Source organism: Bombina bombina, chromosome 7 (genome assembly GCF_027579735.1).
Source record: "Bombina bombina isolate aBomBom1 chromosome 7, aBomBom1.pri, whole genome shotgun sequence".
Classification (NCBI taxonomy): domain Eukaryota; kingdom Metazoa; phylum Chordata; class Amphibia; order Anura; family Bombinatoridae; genus Bombina; species Bombina bombina.
The window spans coordinates 261,071,609-261,093,266 of record NC_069505.1 but is presented as its reverse complement, the minus strand read 5'-3'; the positions used below and the strand labels follow the sequence as shown (position 1 = coordinate 261,093,266).

The following is a 21,658-nucleotide window of genomic DNA, read 5'->3' as shown; positions in this document are numbered from 1 at the left end:
GCTCGGAAGCCTGTCACCAGGAAAATCTACCATAAGATATGGCGTAAATATCTTTATTGGTGTGAATCCAAGAGTTACTCATGGAGTAAGGTTAGGATTCCTAGGATATTGTCCTTTCTCCAAGAGGGTTTGGACAAAGGCTTATCAGCTAGTTCTTTAAAAGGACAGATCTCTGCTCTGTCTATTCTTTTGCACAAGCGTCTGGCAGAAGTTCCAGACGTCCAGGCATTTTGTCAGGCTTTGGTTAGGATTAAGCCTGTGTTTAAAACTGTTGCTCCCCCGTGGAGCTTAAACTTGGTTCTTAAAGTTCTTCAGGGAGTTCCGTTTGAACCCCTTCATTCCATTGATATTAAACTTTTATCTTGGAAAGTTCTGTTTTTGATGGCTATTTCCTCGGCTCGAAGAGTCTCTGAGTTATCTGCCTTACATTGTGATTCTCCTTATCTGATTTTTCATTCAGACAAGGTAGTTCTGCGTACCAAACCAAGGTTTTTACCTAAGGTGGTTTCTAACAGGAATATCAATCAAGAGATTGTTGTTCCATCATTGTGTCCTAATCCTTCTTCAAAGAAGGAACGTCTTTTGCATAATCTGGACGTAGTCCGTGACTTGAAGTTTTACTTACAGGCTACTAAAGATTTTCGTCAAACATCTGCGCTGTTTGTCGTTTACTCTGGACAGAGGAGAGGTCAAAAAGCTTCGACAACCTCTCTCTCCTTTTGGCTTCGGAGCATAATACGCTTAGCCTATGAGACTGCTGGACAGCAGCCCCCTGAAAGGATTACAGCTCATTCTACTAGAGCTGTGGCCTCCACCTGGGCCTTTAAAAATGAGGCCTCTGTTGAACAGATTTGCAAGGCTGCGACTTGGTCTTCGCTTCACACCTTTTCAAAATTTTACAAATTTGACACTTTTGCTTCTTCGGAGGCTGTTTTTGGGAGAAAGGTTCTACAGGCAGTGGTTCCTTCCATTTAAGTTCCTGCCTTGTCCCTCCCATCATCCGTGTACTTTAGCTTTGGTATTGGTATCCCACAAGTAATGGATGATCCGTGGACTGGATACACTTAACAAGAGAAAACATAATTTATGCTTACCTGATAAATTTATTTCTCTTGTAGTGTATCCAGTCCACGGCCCGCCCTGTCCTTTTAAGGCAGGTCTAAATTTTAATTAAACTACAGTCACCACTGCACCCTATGGTTTCTCCTTTCTCGTCTTGTTTCGGTCGAATGACTGCATATGGCAGTGAGGGGAGGAGCTATATAGCAGCTCTGCTGTGGGTGATCCTCTTGCAACTTCCTGTTGGGAAGGTGAATATCCCACAAGTAATGGATGATCCGTGGACTGGATACACTACAAGAGAAATACATTTATCAGGTAAGCATAAATTATGTTTTTAGTTGAAAAATTACATTTGGGGTCCACAGTGGTACTTCTACTATGTATTTAATCCCTTTGACGGGGTTAAACGCATAGAGGTGCAGGGTCGCTAGTCTTAAAATTACATGTTGTAATGAATTTGAGCATGTAATTATTTTGACTATAATGTCCCTTTAATATATTTTGAATAACTAACTGGATAAAATCAATATATTTCAATAAATTTCAATTATTTTTAATTTTATAGGCTTCCTAAGAATCCAGTAATGAACTCGCCCATTGTCAGTGTATCTGTGCTCAGGAACCAGACCTTTATCCACGGAGCTTTGGACGCGCCTCTCATTTTAGAATTCCGCCTGCTGGAAACTGTTAACCGAAGCAAACCGCTCTGTGTGCAGTGGAACCAGTCTCTCCAGTATGTAACGCTGTAGGCTCAGTACAATTTATTAAAGGGACATTAAACACTAAATAAATGCTAGATAGAATGAAGCATTCAAATAAAAGATTAGTCTGAGAATAACGTTTAAATATTGACAAATGAAGTGTAAAGTTTTAGTGTCTATAAAACAATGGGAGCTGCCATGTTGTAACTTAGGTTACATTCTCTGCTGTGGCCAATTAGGGACAGTTATAAATAGGTCACTAGAGTTTGCAGCCAATGGCCGTGTGGAATATAACAGTGTTCTGCACTTCCATTTCAGGAACTGAAAAGCTCGCAAATTCATAATGGAATTACAGGAAAAGGGGACAAAATAAATAATGAAAGTATATTGCAGAGTTTTTTATATATATAAGTTTTTACGATCCTGTTTATCATCTTTTTTTGGCTCTCATTAGGGGCCCAATGTTCTGAAGCAGGGATGGCCAACGGGTGGCCTGAGGACTACATGCAGCCTGTGGCACTAGTTTATGCAACCCGTGGCACTAGTTTATGCAGCCTTTGGCACTAGTTTATGCAGCCTTTGGCACTAGTTTATGCAGCCTTTGGCACTAGTTTATGCAGCCTTTGGCACTAGTTTATGAACCCCATGGCACTAGATAATGCAGCCCGTGACACTATTCAATGCAGCCTGTGGCACTATTCAATGCAGTCTGTGGCACTCGTTTATGCAGCCTGTGGCACTCGTTTATGCAGCCTGTGGCACTCGTTTATGCAGCCTGTAGCACTAGTTAATGCAGCCTGTAGTATTAGTTTATGTAACCCATGGCACTAGTTTATGCATGACACTAGTTTATGCAGTCTGTGGCACTCGTTAATGCAGCCTGTAGCACTAGTTAATGCAGCCTGTGGCGCTAGTTAATGCAGCCTGTAGTATTAGTTTATGTAACCCATGGCACTAGTTTATGCATGACACTAGTTTATGCAGTCTGTGGCACTCGTTAATGCAGCCTGTAGCACTAGTTAATGCAGCCTGTTTCACTAGTTTATGCAGCCTGTGGCGCTAGTTAATGCAGCCTGTAGTATTAGTTTATGTAACCCATGGCACTAGTTTATGCATGACACTAGTTTATGCAGTCTGTGGCACTCGTTTATGCAGCCTGTAGCACTAGTTAATGCAGCCTGTTTCACTAGTTTATGCAGCCTGTGGCGCTAGTTAATGCAGCCTGTAGTATTAGTTTATGTAACCCATGGCACTAGTTTATGCATAACACTAGTTTATGCAGCCTGTAGCACTAGTTAATGCAGCCTGTAGCACTAGTTAATGCAGCCTGTAGCACTAGTTTATGCAGCCTGTGGCGCTAGTTAATGCAGCCTGTAGTATTAGTTTATGTAACCCGTGGCACTAGTTTATGCATAACACTAGTTTATGCAGCCTGTAGCACTAGTTAATGCAGCCTGTAGCACTAGTTTATGCAGCCTGTAGCACTAGTTAATGCAGCCTGTTTCACTAGTTTATGCAGCCTGTAGCACTAGTTTATGCAGCCTGTTTCACTAGTTTATGCAGCCTGTAGCACTAGTTTATGCAGCCTGTGGCGCTAGTTAATGCAGCCTGTTTCACTAGTTTATGCAGCCTGTAGCACTAGTTTATGCAGCCTGTTTCACTAGTTTATGCAGCCTGTAGCACTAGTTAATGCAGCCTGTAGTATTAGTTTATGTAACCCATGGCACTAGTTTATGCATGACACTAGTTTATGCAGTCTGTGGCACTCGTTTATGCAGCCTGTAGCACTAGTTAATGCAGCCTGTTTCACTAGTTTATGCAGCCTGTGGCGCTAGTTAATGCAGCCTGTAGTATTAGTTTATGTAACCCATGGCACTAGTTTATGCATGACACTAGTTTATGCAGTCTGTGGCACTCGTTTATGCAGCCTGTAGCACTAGTTAATGCAGCCTGTTTCACTAGTTTATGCAGCCTGTGGCGCTAGTTAATGCAGCCTGTAGTATTAGTTTATGTAACCCATGGCACTAGTTTATGCATAACACTAGTTTATGCAGCCTGTAGCACTAGTTAATGCAGCCTGTAGCACTAGTTAATGCAGCCTGTAGCACTAGTTTATGCAGCCTGTGGCGCTAGTTAATGCAGCCTGTAGTATTAGTTTATGTAACCCATGGCACTAGTTTATGCATAACACTAGTTTATGCAGCCTGTAGCACTAGTTAATGCAGCCTGTAGCACTAGTTTATGCAGCCTGTAGCACTAGTTAATGCAGCCTGTAGCACTAGTTAATGCAGCCTGTAGCACTAGTTTATGCAGCCTGTAGCACTAGTTAATGCAGCCTGTAGCACTAGTTAATGCAGCCTGTTTCACTAGTTTATGCAGCCTGTGGCGCTAGTTAATGCAGCCTGTAGTATTAGTTTATGTAACCCATGGCACTAGTTTATGCATAACACTAGTTTATGCAGCCTGTAGCACTAGTTAATGCAGCCTGTAGCACTAGTTTATGCAGCCTGTAGCACTAGTTTATGCAGCCTGTAGCACTAGTTAATGCAGCCTGTTTCACTAGTTTATGCAGCCTGTAGCACTAGTTTATGCAGCCTGTAGCACTAGTTAATGCAGCCTGTTTCACTAGTTTATGCAGCCTGTTTCACTAGTTTATGCAGCCTGTAGCACTAGTTTATGCAGCCTGTAGCACTAGTTAATGCAGCCTGTTTCACTAGTTTATGCAGCCTGTAGCACTAGTTAATGCAGCCTGTAGCACTAGTTTATGCAGCCTGTTTCACTAGTTTATGCAGCCTGTAGCACTAGTTAATGCAGCCTGTTTCACTAGTTTATGCAGCCTGTAGCACTAGTTAATGCAGCCTGTAGCACTAGTTTATGCAGCCTGTTTCACTAGTTTATACAGCCTGTAGCACTAGTTAATGCAGCCTGTTTCACTAGTTTATGCAGCCTGTAGCACTAGTTTATGCAGCCTGTTTCACTAGTTTATGCAGCCTGTAGCACTAGTTTATGCAGCCTGTGGCGCTAGTTAATGCAGCCTGTTTCACTAGTTTATGCAGCCTGTAGCACTAGTTTATGCAGCCTGTTTCACTAGTTTATGCAGCCTGTAGCACTAGTTTATGCAGCCTGTAGCACTAGTTTATGCAGCCTGTGGCGCTAGTTAATGCAGCCTGTAGTATTAGTTTATGTAACCCATGGCACGAGTTTATGCATAACACTAGTTTATGCAGCCTGTAGCACTAGTTTATGCAGCCTGTAGCACTAGTTAATGCAGTCTGTAGCACTAGTTAATGCAGCCTGTTTCACTAGTTTATGCAGCCTGTAGCACTAGTTAATGCAGCCTGTTTCACTAGTTTATGCAGCCTCTTTCACTAGTTTATGCAGCCTGTAGCACTAGTTTATGCAGCCTGTTTCACTAGTTTATGCAGCCTGTAGCACTAGTTTATGCAGCCTGTAGCACTAGTTAATGCAGCCTGTTTCACTAGTTTATGCAGCCTGTTTCACTAGTTTATGCAGCCTGTAGCACTAGTTAATGCAGCCTGTTTCACTAGTTTATGCAGCCTGTAGCACTAGTTAATGCAGCCTGTTTCACTAGTTTATGCAGCCTGTAGCACTAGTTTATGCAGCCTGTAGCACTAGTTTATGCAGCCTGTTTCACTAGTTTATGCAGCCTGTAGCACTAGTTAATGCAGCCTGTTTCACTAGTTTATGCAGCCTGTAGCACTAGTTTATGCAGCCTGTTTCACTAGTTTATGCAGCCTGTAGCACTAGTTTATGCAGCCTGTTTCACTAGTTTATGCAGCCTGTAGCACTAGTTTATGCAGCCTGTTTCACTAGTTTATGCAGCCTGTAGCACTAGTTTATGCAGCCTGTAGCACTAGTTTATGCAGCCTGTAGCACTAGTTTATGCAGCCTGTTTCACTAGTTTATGCAGCCTGTAGCACTAGTTTATGCAGCCTGTTTCACTAGTTTATGCAGCCTGTAGCACTAGTTTATGCAGCCTGTTTCACTAGTTTATGCAGCCTGTAGCACTAGTTTATGCAGCCTGTTTCACTAGTTTATGCAGCCTGTTTCACTAGTTTATGCAGCCTGTAGCACTAGTTTATGCAGCCTGTAGCACTAGTTTATGCAGCTTGTAGCACTAGTTTATGCAGCCTGTTTCACTAGTTTATGCAGCCTGTAGCACTAGTTTATGCAGCCTGTTTCACTAGTTTATGCAGCCTGTTTCACTAGTTTATGCAGCCTGTTTCACTAGTTTATGCAGCCTGTGGCGCTAGTTAATGCAGCCTGTAGTATTAGTTTATGTAACCCATGGCACGAGTTTATGCATAACACTAGTTTATGCAGCCTGTAGCACTAGTTTATGCAGCCTGTAGCACTAGTTAATGCAGCCTGTTTCACTAGTTTATGCAGCCTATAGCACTAGTTAATGCAGCCTGTTTCACTAGTTTATGCAGCCTGTAGCACTAGTTTATGCAGCCTTTGGCACTAGTTTATGCAGCCTTTGGCACTAGTTTATGAACCCCATGGCACTAGATAATGCAGCCCGTGACACTATTCAATGCAGCCTGTGGCACTATTCAATGCAGTCTGTGGCACTATTCAATGCAGTCTGTGGCACTCGTTTATGCAGCCTGTGGCACTCGTTTATGCAGCCTGTGGCACTCGTTTATGCAGCCTGTAGCACTAGTTAATGCAGCCTGTAGTATTAGTTTATGTAACCCATGGCACTAGTTTATGCATGACACTAGTTTATGCAGTCTGTGGCACTCGTTAATGCAGCCTGTAGCACTAGTTAATGCAGCCTGTTTCACTAGTTTATGCAGCCTGTGGCGCTAGTTAATGCAGCCTGTAGTATTAGTTTATGTAACCCATGGCACTAGTTTATGCATAACACTAGTTTATGCAGCCTGTAGCACTAGTTAATGCAGCCTGTAGCACTAGTTAATGCAGCCTGTAGCACTAGTTAATGCAGCCTGTAGCACTAGTTTATGCAGCCTGTGGCGCTAGTTAATGCAGCCTGTAGTATTAGTTTATGTAACCCATGGCACTAGTTTATGCATAACACTAGTTTATGCAGCCTGTAGCACTAGTTAATGCAGCCTGTAGCACTAGTTAATGCAGCCTGTAGCACTAGTTTATGCAGCCTGTAGCACTAGTTAATGCAGCCTGTAGCACTAGTTTATGCAGCCTGTAGCACTAGTTTATGCAGCCTGTAGCACTAGTTAATGCAGCCTGTAGCACTAGTTAATGCAGCCTGTTTCACTAGTTTATGCAGCCTGTGGCGCTAGTTAATGCAGCCTGTAGTATTAGTTTATGTAACCCATGGCACTAGTTTATGCATAACACTAGTTTATGCAGCCTGTAGCACTAGTTAATGCAGCCTGTAGCACTAGTTTATGCAGCCTGTAGCACTAGTTAATGCAGCCTGTTTCACTAGTTTATGCAGCCTGTAGGACTAGTTTATGCAGCCTGTAGCACTAGTTAATGCAGCCTGTTTCACTAGTTTATGCAGCCTGTTTCACTAGTTTATGCAGCCTGTAGCACTAGTTTATGCAGCCTGTAGCACTAGTTTATGCAGCCTGTAGCACTAGTTAATGCAGCCTGTTTCACTAGTTTATGCAGCCTGTAGCACTAGTTAATGCAGCCTGTAGCACTAGTTTATGCAGCCTGTTTCACTAGTTTATGCAGCCTGTAGCACTAGTTAATGCAGCCTGATTCACTAGTTTATGCAGCCTGTAGCACTAGTTAATGCAGCCTGTAGCACTAGTTTATGCAGCCTGTTTCACTAGTTTATGCAGCCTGTAGCACTAGTTAATGCAGCCTATTTCACTAGTTTATGCAGCCTGTAGCACTAGTTTATGCAGCCTGTTTCACTAGTTTATGCAGCCTGTAGCACTAGTTTATGCAGCCTGTGGCGCTAGTTAATGCAGCCTGTTTCACTAGTTTATGCAGCCTGTAGCACTAGTTTATGCAGCCTGTTTCACTAGTTTATGCAGCCTGTAGCACTAGTTTATGCAGCCTGTAGCACTAGTTTATGCAGCCTGTGGCGCTAGTTAATGCAGCCTGTAGTATTAGTTTATGTAACCCATGGCACGAGTTTATGCATAACACTAGTTTATGCAGCCTGTAGCACTAGTTTATGCAGCCTGTAGCACTAGTTAATGCAGCCTGTAGCACTAGTTAATGCAGCCTGTTTCACTAGTTTATGCAGCCTGTAGCACTAGTTAATGCAGCCTGTTTCACTAGTTTATGCAGCCTGTTTCACTAGTTTATGCAGCCTGTTTCACTAGTTTATGCAGCCTGTAGCACTAGTTTATGCAGCCTGTAGCACTAGTTAATGCAGCCTGTTTCACTAGTTTATGCAGCCGGTTTCACTAGTTTATGCAGCCTGTAGCACTAGTTAATGCAGCCTGTTTCACTAGTTTATGCAGCCTGTAGCACTAGTTTATGCAGCCTGTAGCACTAGTTTATGCAGCCTGTTTCACTAGTTTATGCAGCCTGTAGCACTAGTTAATGCAGCCTGTTTCACTAGTTTATGCAGCCTGTAGCACTAGTTTATGCAGCCTGTTTCACTAGTTTATGCAGCCTGTAGCACTAGTTTATGCAGCCTGTTTCACTAGTTTATGCAGCCTGTAGCACTAGTTTATGCAGCCTGTTTCACTAGTTTATGCAGCCTGTGGCGCTAGTTAATGCAGCCTGTAGTATTAGTTTATGTAACCCATGGCACTAGTTTATGCATGACACTAGTTTATGCAGTCTGTGGCACTCGTTAATGCAGCCTGTAGCACTAGTTAATGCAGCCTGTTTCACTAGTTTATGCAGCCTGTGGCGCTAGTTAATGCAGCCTGTAGTATTAGTTTATGTAACCCATGGCACTAGTTTATGCATAACACTAGTTTATGCAGCCTGTAGCACTAGTTAATGCAGCCTGTAGCACTAGTTAATGCAGCCTGTAGCACTAGTTTATGCAGCCTGTGGCGCTAGTTAATGCAGCCTGTAGTATTAGTTTATGTAACCCATGGCACTAGTTTATGCATAACACTAGTTTATGCAGCCTGTAGCACTAGTTAATGCAGCCTGTAGCACTAGTTAATGCAGCCTGTAGCACTAGTTTATGCAGCCTGTAGCACTAGTTAATGCAGCCTGTAGCACTAGTTTATGCAGCCTGTAGCACTAGTTTATGCAGCCTGTAGCACTAGTTAATGCAGCCTGTTTCACTAGTTTATGCAGCCTGTGGCGCTAGTTAATGCAGCCTGTAGTATTAGTTTATGTAACCCATGGCACTAGTTTATGCATAACACTAGTTTATGCAGCCTGTAGCACTAGTTAATGCAGCCTGTAGCACTAGTTTATGCAGCCTGTAGCACTAGTTAATGCAGCCTGTTTCACTAGTTTATGCAGCCTGTAGCACTAGTTTATGCAGCCTGTAGCACTAGTTAATGCAGCCTGTTTCACTAGTTTATGCAGCCTGTTTCACTAGTTTATGCAGCCTGTAGCACTAGTTTATGCAGCCTGTAGCACTAGTTTATGCAGCCTGTAGCACTAGTTAATGCAGCCTGTTTCACTAGTTTATGCAGCCTGTAGCACTAGTTAATGCAGCCTGTAGCACTAGTTTATGCAGCCTGTTTCACTAGTTTATGCAGCCTGTAGCACTAGTTAATGCAGCCTGATTCACTAGTTTATGCAGCCTGTAGCACTAGTTAATGCAGCCTGTAGCACTAGTTTATGCAGCCTGTTTCACTAGTTTATGCAGCCTGTAGCACTAGTTAATGCAGCCTGTTTCACTAGTTTATGCAGCCTGTAGCACTAGTTTATGCAGCCTGTTTCACTAGTTTATGCAGCCTGTAGCACTAGTTTATGCAGCCTGTGGCGCTAGTTAATGCAGCCTGTTTCACTAGTTTATGCAGCCTGTAGCACTAGTTTATGCAGCCTGTTTCACTAGTTTATGCAGCCTGTAGCACTAGTTTATGCAGCCTGTAGCACTAGTTTATGCAGCCTGTGGCGCTAGTTAATGCAGCCTGTAGTATTAGTTTATGTAACCCATGGCACGAGTTTATGCATAACACTAGTTTATGCAGCCTGTAGCACTAGTTTATGCAGCCTGTAGCACTAGTTAATGCAGCCTGTAGCACTAGTTAATGCAGCCTGTTTCACTAGTTTATGCAGCCTGTAGCACTAGTTAATGCAGCCTGTTTCACTAGTTTATGCAGCCTGTTTCACTAGTTTATGCAGCCTGTTTCACTAGTTTATGCAGCCTGTAGCACTAGTTTATGCAGCCTGTAGCACTAGTTAATGCAGCCTGTTTCACTAGTTTATGCAGCCGGTTTCACTAGTTTATGCAGCCTGTAGCACTAGTTAATGCAGCCTGTTTCACTAGTTTATGCAGCCTGTAGCACTAGTTAATGCAGCCTGTTTCACTAGTTTATGCAGCCTGTAGCACTAGTTTATGCAGCCTGTAGCACTAGTTTATGCAGCCTGTTTCACTAGTTTATGCAGCCTGTAGCACTAGTTAATGCAGCCTGTTTCACTAGTTTATGCAGCCTGTAGCACTAGTTTATGCAGCCTGTTTCACTAGTTTATGCAGCCTGTAGCACTAGTTTATGCAGCCTGTTTCACTAGTTTATGCAGCCTGTAGCACTAGTTTATGCAGCCTGTTTCACTAGTTTAAGCAGCCTGTAGCACTATTTTATGCAGCCTGTTTCACTAGTTTATGCAGCCTGTAGCACTAGTTTATGCAGCCTGTAGCACTAGTTTATGCAGCCTGTAGCACTAGTTTATGCAGCCTGTTTCACTAGTTTATGCAGCCTGTAGCACTAGTTTATGCAGCCTGTTTCACTAGTTTATGCAGCCTGTAGCACTAGTTTATGCAGCCTGTTTCACTAGTTTATGCAGCCTGTAGCACTAGTTTATGCAGCCTGTTTCACTAGTTTATGCAGCCTGTTTCACTAGTTTATGCAGCCTGTAGCACTAGTTTATGCAGCCTGTAGCACTAGTTTATGCAGCCTGTTTCACTAGTTTATGCAGCCTGTTTCACTAGTTTATGCAGCCTGTTTCACTAGTTTATGCAGCCTGTGGCGCTAGTTAATGCAGCCTGTAGTATTAGTTTATGTAACCCATGGCACGAGTTTATGCATAACACTAGTTTATGCAGCCTGTAGCACTAGTTTATGCAGCCTGTTTCACTAGTTTATGCAGCCTGTTTCACTAGTTTATGCAGCCTGTTTCACTAGTTTATGCAGCCTGTAGCACTAGTTAATGCAGCCTGTTTCACTAGTTTATGCAGCCTGTAGCACTAGTTAATGCAGCCTGTTTCACTAGTTTATGCAGCCTGTTTCACTAGTTTATGCAGCCTGTAGCACTAGTTAATGCGCCTGTTTCACTAGTTTATGCAGCCTGTAGCACTAGTTAATGCAGCCTGTTTCACTAGTTTATGCAGCCTGTAGCACTAGTTTATGCAGCCTGTGGCGCTAGTTTATGCAGCCTTAGGCCCTAGTTTACGTGACCTGTGGCGCTAGTTTATGTGGCCGGTGGCACTTTCTGCGGCCCTTTTGGAAAAGCAGAACTAACAACATATCATTTTTGTAAATAAAAAAGTGAGGTTTGGGAAGAACAGGAGACAGATTGTGCCCTGCAACCTTTTCTAAATCCGGCCCATTCCCACTGAACATTTTAAGGAAATATATTATTTGTTTGTTTAGTAGTCATAAATGTATCTGTGGCCCCCATGTGCTAAGAAATTGGCTATGACTGGTCTAAAGCATTTTTTTTACCTTGGGCCCTACATATAACACATGCCATGTCTGGGGCCCTTTATACAAGACTTGCCAAGTCTAGGGCCCTACATATAAGACTTGCCATGTTTGAGGCCCTACAGATAAGACTTGTCGTGTTTGGGTCATTTATATAAGACCATGTTTGGGTCCCTACATACAAGAATTGTTGTGTTTGGGGCCCTACATATAAAACTTGCCATGTTTGGGGCCCTACATATAAGACTCGCCATGTTTGGGGCCCTTCATATAAGACTTGCCATGTTTGGGGTCCTACATGTAAAGCTGCCTATGTTCATATCTTTTTCAGACTAGATGCACCAGGGAGCTGGACAGCAAAGGATTGCGACTTGGTGTACAGAAACGTCACCCATGTGCGTTGTGAGTGCTCCCACTTCGGCACTTTTGGGGTGCTTATGGACAGTTCCCATCGGGAGGTAAGTGCACCAATAAACAGGGTAAAAGCAAACATAGAATTAGTTTATTTTATCACCTCTTGAGCACATTTATATTAATTTAAATAAGTGCAGAATCTTACAATGCTCCTCTTTTGGTTACAAAGCAACTGGAAGGTGATCTGGAGACTCTGGCAGTGGTCTCCTACGTGTCTCTGTCTCTCTCGCTGGTTGCCCTGCTGGCCACATTTTCTATCCTGACGTTTCTGAAAGGTGTGAAGTCCAACACACAAGGCATCCACTCCAACGTCTGTATTGCTCTCTTCACTTCAGAGCTGGTTTTTTTATTGGGTATCAACCGTACAGAGAGCGAGGTAAGATCCCAAACTCACCTACTTGTAGAAAACGTGTATCCTAAATACAAACTGACCTGTGCATCCAAAATTAGTAAAACCGTATGTATTTTATTGTAATAGATCTAGGTACATAACTGCTGGAGATTTCCAGAGCACAATTCAGCGACCTATATATCCAATGAGGTTAAAAAAATCACGTAGTGCAAAGGGACCTTATAGCTTATAGTGCAGCCCCTGCATAGATATTGTAAAGGCTGTTTTAGCCTGTTTATTATCTGATACCGTAGGCACACCTGTCCTAAATTATCTGATACCGTAGGCACACCTGTCCTAAATTATCTGATACCGTAGGCACACCTGTACTAAATTATTATCTGATACCGTAGGCACACCTGTACTAAATTATTATCTGATACCGTAGGCACACCTGTCTTAAATTATCTGATACCGTAGGCACACCTGTACTAAATTATCTAATATGGTAGGCACACCTGTCCTAAATTATCTGATACCTTAGGCACACCTGTCCTAAATTATCTGATACCGTAGGCACACTTGTACTAAATTATTATCTGATACCGCAGGCACACCTGGTCTAAATTATCTGATACCGTAGGCACACCTGTCCTAAATTATTATCTGATACCGTAGGCACACCTGGTCTAAATTATCTGATACCGTAGGCACACCTGTACTAAATTATCTAATATGGTAGGCACACCTGTCCTAAATTATCTGATACCATAGGCACACCTGTCCTAAATTATCTGATACCGTAGGCACACCTGTACTAAATTATCTAATATGGTAGGCACACCTGTCCTAAATTATCTGATACCATAGGCACACCTGTCCTAAATTATCTGATACCGTAGGCACACTTGTACTAAATTATTATCTGATACCGTAGGCACACCTGGTCTAAATTATCTGATACCATAGGCACACCTGTACTAAATTATTATCTGATACCATAGGCACACCTGTCATAAATTATCTGATACGGTAGGCACACCTGTACTAAATCATTATCTGATACCGTAGGCACACCTGTCCTAAATTATCTGATACCGTAGGCACACCTGTCCTAAATTATCGGATACCCGTAGGCACACCTGTACTAAATTATCTGATACCATAGGCACACCTGTACTAAATTATTATCTGATACCGTAGCCACACCTGTTGTAAATTATCTGATACCGTAAGCACACCTGTACTAAATCATTATCTGATACCGTAGGCACACCTGTACTAAATTATTATCTGATATCATAGGCACACTTGTACTAAATCATTATCTGATACCATAGGCACACCTGTACTAAATCATTATCTGATATCATAGGCACAGCTGTAATAAATTATTAGCTAATACCGTAGGCACAACTGTTCTAAATAATTATCTGATACCGTAGGCACACCTGTACTAAATTATTATCTGATACCGTAGGCACACCTGTACTAAATTATTATCTGATACCTTGGGCACACCTGTACTAAATCATTATCTGATACCGTAGGCACACCTGTACTAAATCATTATCTGATACCGTAGCCACACCTGTACTAAATCATTATCTGATACTGTAGGCACACCTATATCAGATCATTATCTGATATCGTAGGCACACCTGTACTAAATCATTATCTGATACCGTAGGCACACCTGTACTAAATCATTATCTAATACTGTAGGCACACCTGTATCAGATCATTATCTGATATCGTACTCACACCTGTACCAAATCATTATCTGATATCGTAGGCACATCTGTACTAAATCATTATCTGATACCGTAGGCACACCTGTACTAAATCATTATCTGATACCGTAGGCACACCTGTACTAAATCATTATCTGATACTGTAGGCACACCTATATTAGATCATTATCTGATATTGTAGGCACACCTGTACTAAATCATTATCTGATACCATAGGCACACCTGTACTAAATCATTATCTGATACTGTAGGCACACCTGTACCAAATCATTATCTGATATCGTAGGCACACCTGTACTAAATCATTATCTGATACCGTAGGCACACCTGTACTAAATCATTATCTGATACTGTAAGCACACCTGTATCAGATCATTATCTGATATCGTAGGCACACCTGTACTAAATTATTATCTGATACCGTAGGCACACCTGTACTAAATTATTATCTGATACTGTAGGCACACCTGTACTAAATAATTATCTGATACCGTAGGCACATCTGTACTAAATCATTATCTTATACTGTAGGCACACCTGTATCAAATCATTATCTGATACTGTAGGCACACCTGTACTAAATCATTATCTAATACCGTAGGCACACCTGTACTAAATTATTATCTGATATCGTAGGCACACCTGTGCTAAATTATTATCTGATACCGTAGGTACACCTGTACTAAATCATTATCTGATTCTAAACCATATAAGAGTGCAAATTTCAGCTACACATAATAAATGAAATAACAGCAACGTTCGGTGCGACCTCATTGAGATACTCATGTTGCATTTGAATATTTATTTTGTTTCACATATTTGCTAATTTGCAGCACCTTGTCTATAATTGGATCCGGCTAATGGAACTGCTCAGAAATATGAAAATCACAATTCTGTAAATGTAATGTTTTTTTTTTCAATCCTGTTTGAATAGACCCTGGGGTGTAAGTCGCACAATCATTTGTTATTATGTGATAGAAACAAAGCTGAGAAATGTGTCCTGTCTCCCTCCGCCAGTTCCTCTGCACTGTGATTGCCATCCTGCTGCACTATTTCTTCTTATCGACCTTCGCTTGGCTTTTTGTTGAGGGACTTCACATTTATCGAATGCAGACAGAAGTCAGAAATGTCAACATTGGCGCCATGAGGTTCTACCACGCCATTGGCTGGGGAGTTCCAGCTATTATTACTGGTACATAAGCACAATGCAATTAATACATACGTGATAGTGATAAACCTAACTTTGTGTTTTTGTTTTTTTTACTAATTGTTGTGTATTATTTTACTTACATTATTTATTTTGAATGGTAACTTGAAGTTAATGCAGCAGTTCCTTGTATATTTGATTACATGTATGGGTAAGCAGAAATATAATACAAGTGAGTTTTTGTTTCTAGAGCAGCAGACTCTGGTCCTTGGGGGTGGGATTAGCTTAGCAGGGTGTGGCAACTTGCTGTTAGCAGTGAGAAGAATAGTTACCTTTGCTTTAAAGCATGTAAATTAGTTATGTATCTCAAGATGTAATTGTTCTTTTGTTCACTCTATCCTGAAAACACAAACATTCTATACCTGTATATTTCATTATCTAATGATCTGATCACACTGGCATTTCTTACAACTTATTGACAAATCAATTATTCAAAAAACGTTTTGACGGAGATATGCACCTTAACATAAGCATAGAATATTATTTCTACAAATCTTTTTATATCCTTCATTCCTATGTACTGAGCTCACCCCTGTTTTCATTAGAGAGAATTTGTGTTGGTTACAAGCATAATTGAGGTAAATCTGCTCTGTAACTAATTTTAAATTTGTCTAGGGTTGCCAGGTGTCCTCCACAAAAATTCCGAACACCCAAGAAAAAACTGTGAGGGGGGGGATTAGTTTGCGTTGAAATTTACTGAAAAAGATATACATATATATGTGTGTGTGTGTATGTACTAGGCCTGTCAAAAATAATCGTTTTGACGATGCATCGCGATGCGGCATGAAACGATTCTGCATCGATGCGCTGAGACGCGATAATCGATTAACGTTACCCACGTGACCAGCCTCCAGGAAACGTAAAAGAAAGTGCGCGAAAGTGCGCGGTACATCGTTTTGACGTCACTGACGTCACGTCACCCAATAAAGCAACATGGGCGCTCATGGGCGGTCTCTTGAAGTGCCGAAGTTACGCAGTAGGAGCAAAGCAGCAAAGCAGGAGTTTGTTGCCTGAGATTGATGATGGTACACGGCGGTATACTACAGCTACACGGCGGGCTCATTTTTATTTTGTGGGAGACAGAGGAGGAGACCTATGGTGAGAATTAGACTAACTAACTGTTTGTTTAGTTAATAGTTACCAAAACGTTGTACATTTTGCCAATGCCATGCCATAATTGCCATTGCCATGCCTGCCTATTGCCTCAACTGCCTACTACTTGCCAATAGGTAAACTAATTATTAACTTACTTAAAGAGCAAATCAATAAGGGGTACACAATCACATTTATTACACAATAAGGGGTAACAATTAAATACTTGCCTTATTTACTTAACGTAGTATGCTGAGCTGACTGAGGCTCAGGCTGCTGCATAATTAATTGCTGCATTATTGAATAATATTGCATATATAAAAAATGTATTATAAATAAATATAGTATACTATTATTGTCTAATAATGTCTCTATTAGTCTAATCTGTATCTATTATCTACATGTTTTTCACATGGATGGATGGCCTGGTCTGAAGTTCTAATATTTTAATAATATATTAATTCAAGAAAGTGCATGCAATTTTAAACAACTTTCCCTATTATATAATTTGCTTATCCTTTGTTGAAATGCATAGCCTCCTCCTTGTGCACAAAGTATTATATACTTAGTAAGTAATGTGTGTGCTGTGCAATGCATTGCTAATATGTCATCAACAAACGATATCTGAGAAGTATGAAGCAAATTAAATAATAGAAGAGTTAGTTATGATGTTTATTTAAAATTGTATTCTCTATCTGAATCATGAAAGTAAATGTTTGGGTTTTTGCACCTTTAAGTGTGTAATATATTACAGTAACTGTGTCAGTGAGTGAGTGATGTCCCCTGCAATTATCACAATGCAATTTGTTTTAAAATTTATGTTCGCAAAATGTATGGCATTGGCAAAGTAGTTGAAGTTACTAGTACTTGTTGATTTTACATTTGCGGCTTGACATTTTGACAACTGGAACTTAGTGTATTTTCTTTTTTTTTTAACACTGACAGAGTTTGACGTTGACAACAACATCATCCGTCACATATGTACATGTCATGCTAAAATGACAGAGGGAGACAAAAAAGATAGAGAGATAAAAAATGCACCTAGCATTTTAAAAGCAAGCATCTGGGCACATTTTGGATTTTATGAACATACTGGAAAGCACGAATTGGACAAGACACACGCGGTTTGTAAAGCCTGTCACACAAAAATTAAATACCTAGGGAATACTACTAACTTGAGAAATCACGTTAGACGTTTTCACTCTGAGATGCTAACCCCTGCCGCTGTCGCCAGTGCCACTGCCAAGGAAATAACAAGACTAGCTGAAGCTCATCAGCCAAGAATTGATGCAATGCTGTCAACTTTGCCACCCAACTCTGAAAAAGGGAAGAGAATAACCAAAGCTGTGGCAACTTTCATAGCGAAGGACCTACGGCCTTACTCTGTTGTGGAAAACCTTGGGTTTCGCAACCTGTTGAAGACACTAGAGCCACGTTATAAGATCCCGTCACGCAATCACTTAACAGAAAACGTTATACCTGCACTCTACCAAGAAACAAAAGCTCAGGTAATTGCATCAATGAGCCAAGCCAGTCGAGTCGCACTAACGTGTGATTCATGGACTTCAGTCACGACGGAGTCTTATGTAACAGTAACTGCACATTACATTAGCAAGGACTGGAAGATCTTGTCGCATGTGCTGCAAACGAGAGCAGTTTATGAGTCTCACACGGGTTCTCATCTGGCGGAGCTACTGTCTCGTGTCGTGGAAGAATGGCAGCTGTCCGATAAATCTGTAGTGCTTGTGACCGACAATGCTTCGAACATGATTGTTGCTGCTCAAGTTGGAAAATTCCCTCATGTAAAATGCTTCGCCCATACACTGAATCTCGCATCCCAGCGGGCGCTGAAAGTGGCCACGCTCTCCAGGCTTTTAGGCAGAGTGCGACGAATATCAACATTTTTTCACCGCAGCACTACAGCAAACCACTGTCTGAAAGAAAAACAGAAATGTCTTGGCCTGAAGAATCATAAGCTAATAACTGATGTGACAACAAGGTGGAACAGCTCATATGACATGGTCGAGAGGTTCCTAGAACAGCAACCTGCAATCTGTGCCACATTGTTGTCTCCAGAAGTCAGAAAAAGTGAGTCAGATCTCTGCACTCTCAACGAAACAGATGTGTCAAATGCAGAGGATGCTGTGAGTGCATTAAAGCCAATGAAAGATGCAACCACACTGATGTCAGAAGAGCGCAATCCAACTGTTTCTCTCATTGCCCCTCTAAATGCACAACTGCTCCAGAACATGACAGACACCATGGGAGACACACCCATGATCCATGAGATCAAGAATGCCATCAAAACAGATCTCCTGAAGAGGTACAGCAGTGAGGCAGAGAAGAAGATACTTTATACAGCCTCTGCCCTGGATCCTCGTTTTAAGGGACTGCCTTTTATTCTCACAGAGGAGGAGAGATTGGAGATATACAGAGGAGTGACTGAGGAGGCTGCATCCTTGGAGGTAATTTTAATTGCATCATGTTTCTTGAATAGATGTGAGCTGTTGTATGCATTTATTTATGCATTACTGTCTCTCTGAGCACACACATAGCATTAGCTGGCTGGCTGCTCGAGGTAATAATGAATGCTATTTTTTCTATTCTTTTGTTCAAACACAGATTGAGTGTACTAGTACAGTTACATCTAGGAGGACAAACGTGGATGAAGTGCCACTGCCTGAGGGAAAAGAAACTCTGGAAGAAGAATCAGCCATCGAGGAGGATAACCCTTCTCCTCCCAAAAGAAAGTCCACATCGCTTCTCATGACTTTGCTGGGACAGTCTTTCACTGACACTGAAGGTACAATAGAACCCAAGACCCCCTATGCCAAGGCTGAAGAGGAAATAGAGAAATATTGTAAAGCCCCATCTCTGCCTCTCACTGAAGACCCTTTGAAATGGTGGCATGTACATGAGGTCATATTTCCCCTCCTCTCTCATTTGTCAAAGCGATACTTGTGTATCCCAGGTACAAGCGTGTCTGCAGAGCGGGTTTTCTCCACTGCAGGAGATGTGGTAACGGCTAAAAGAAGCACCCTCAAACCAGAGCATGTGGATCAACTAGTGTTCTTACAGAAAAACCTACATATTCCATAATTCTGAGTAGTGATTCAGGTTTATAATATTAATATTTAATGTTTTTTGGCACATCCAGAAGAAAGTGCTGTGTGCCCCACTGCCCAGTGCAGACTACTGTTAAGTTATTTTATATTTGTTACTGTTATATAGCTTATAGCTTTTTGAAAAATGAAGCTTAAAACCTTGAGTAAATCTTTGTTGGATCACAAAATATACTAGTACACTACACGACACGACCGACCACGTCACTCTGTCACAGTCACACACACACACACACAATACAAAAGAAACAACACACAACTGCACACACCTCATGTGTGCGTGTCAGTCAGTGTCACCCTTCACCATGATTCACTCTTTTTATGATGTGTGTTTTTTTTGGTATTGTTTGACTGTGTGTGACTGTGACTGTGTGTGTGTTGTGTAACAATATATTTGTGATCCCATAAAGATATTGATAATCAAAGTTAGTAAATCTAGTAGTTCAATGCTACTTCTTGTATAATGTCTATTACTACTTCTAGTGTTACTGTGATGTTTGCCAATCAGGAAGTGCTCTGTTTTGTAGATGTTGTGCTATTGTTACAGCACACCCCTGTATTGTTTGCAATGCAGTGAGTGCATAGTGCACACTGCATAAGGGATTATTAATATTATTCATTCACACTAAAAAATTGTCTATTTTAAATAGACCCTTTAAGAAAGATATCATATGTTTTTGTTTATGATCCCAATCCCAAATGCCATCCCACCCACTCCCAGGCAGATCTGTAGGGGTTAACCGAATATAACCAAAAAGTTAACAATAACAATGTGTGTACTGCAGTGTCTAACTGTCTCTTTATGAGTGTGTGAGTGTGTCTGTGAGTGAGTGAGTGCCAGTTTGAAAAGTTTGTATGTATCTCATTCTCTATGAGTGTGTGTGAGATGAGTGTATTAACTGCCTTTGAATTTTTTTGTTTGTATGTGATTGTGTGTCTGTCCCAGTGTCACTGTCTAAGTGTCTATGAGTGTGAGTGTGACTGTGGCTGACTGTGGTGCCATTGAATGTTTTTGTTTGTGTGTGTGTCCCACTGTGTCTCTAGTGTCTGAGTGTCTAGTGAGTGTGACTGTCTAACTGTCTATGAGTGCACTATGCAGAGAGTGAGACTGAAGCCAAACCCCACTATAGGGGAAGGAAAAGCCTTGAGTAAACCTTGAGTAAATCTTTATTGGATCACAAATATACTGTACACTACAGACAGTACAGCACACACACAGTGCCACACACAACAGCACAATACAAAAATAAAGCACACACACCTCAGGTGAGTGGCGTGCCACCCTTTCTTCACCATGATTTACTCCTTGATGTCTGTGTCCTTTTTTATGTATTGTTTGTTTGTGTGTGACTGCTGTGTACTGTTCAGTGACAGACTCAGTCACTATTCAGTTGTGTGTAGTACTGCTTTAACAGTAACTAATAACTAACTAATTATATTTGTGATCCCATAAAGATAATATAATCATCAAGAAGAAACTGTAGTTATAGTAGTTCAGTTCAATGCTACTTGTTTTAAATGTCTCTCTCTCTAGTACTATTGTAAGTCTGTAACTGTGTAAACTAATTGTATATGTCACAATCACATGTGTGTTGTGTGCACACTCTGTGCTGTGTGTTGTGTTCCAGATTCTTCACGTGATGTTTGTTTGCCACAAATTGACAGTCATGAAGGCACAGTGGACTGCACCTGTAATTTTGTACCTATAAGGGATTTATGTTTTGTTTTCTGAGGACAATTTTCACACAAATAAGGTATTATGGTGGTAACTTAAGCTTAACCTATCTATTTGGGTTTTAATTTAATGTCTATTATATTATTATTACTAAGTAAGTAAAGAAATTAAATTAAAACCAACATAGATAGGTTAGACATTTATTTGTTGTTCATGTTTCTTTACAAGTGTATAGTGTACTACTTACTAATATATAATATATACATTTAAATATTTTCTTTTACTGAAGAAGTACACTGTGAGCACTGCACTTTTTACACTACGTACTCTGTAACTACAGTTTGATGCCATAATATTGTTTCCAAACCAATACAACAATTGCCATTTAGTATTTACTGTTCTATAAACTGTTGTTGTCTGCTGTGTTCAGACTTTGCCACAGGAAGAGTGTCCTTTTTTGAGCTAATAAAATAAAAAAAGAGTTTATTTCAATACTTTGACTTCTTGAATTTTTTTTTCTGAAAAATTTAAAAATTGGGCAGAAATAGTGC

The 21,658-nt window shown here is 41.0% G+C and overlaps 1 protein-coding gene across 1 annotated transcript in view; it reads left to right on the top strand.

The window, feature by feature from the left end:
• Positions 1-21,658, top strand: part of CELSR3 (cadherin EGF LAG seven-pass G-type receptor 3) — a 649,278-nt gene that overhangs the window by 307,736 nt on the left and 319,884 nt on the right. Inside the window, 4 exon segments of the mRNA XM_053689358.1 lie at positions 1,628-1,795; positions 11,844-11,970; positions 12,096-12,302; positions 15,029-15,203. Coding sequence (XP_053545333.1) covers positions 1,628-1,795; positions 11,844-11,970; positions 12,096-12,302; positions 15,029-15,203 — 677 coding nt within the window.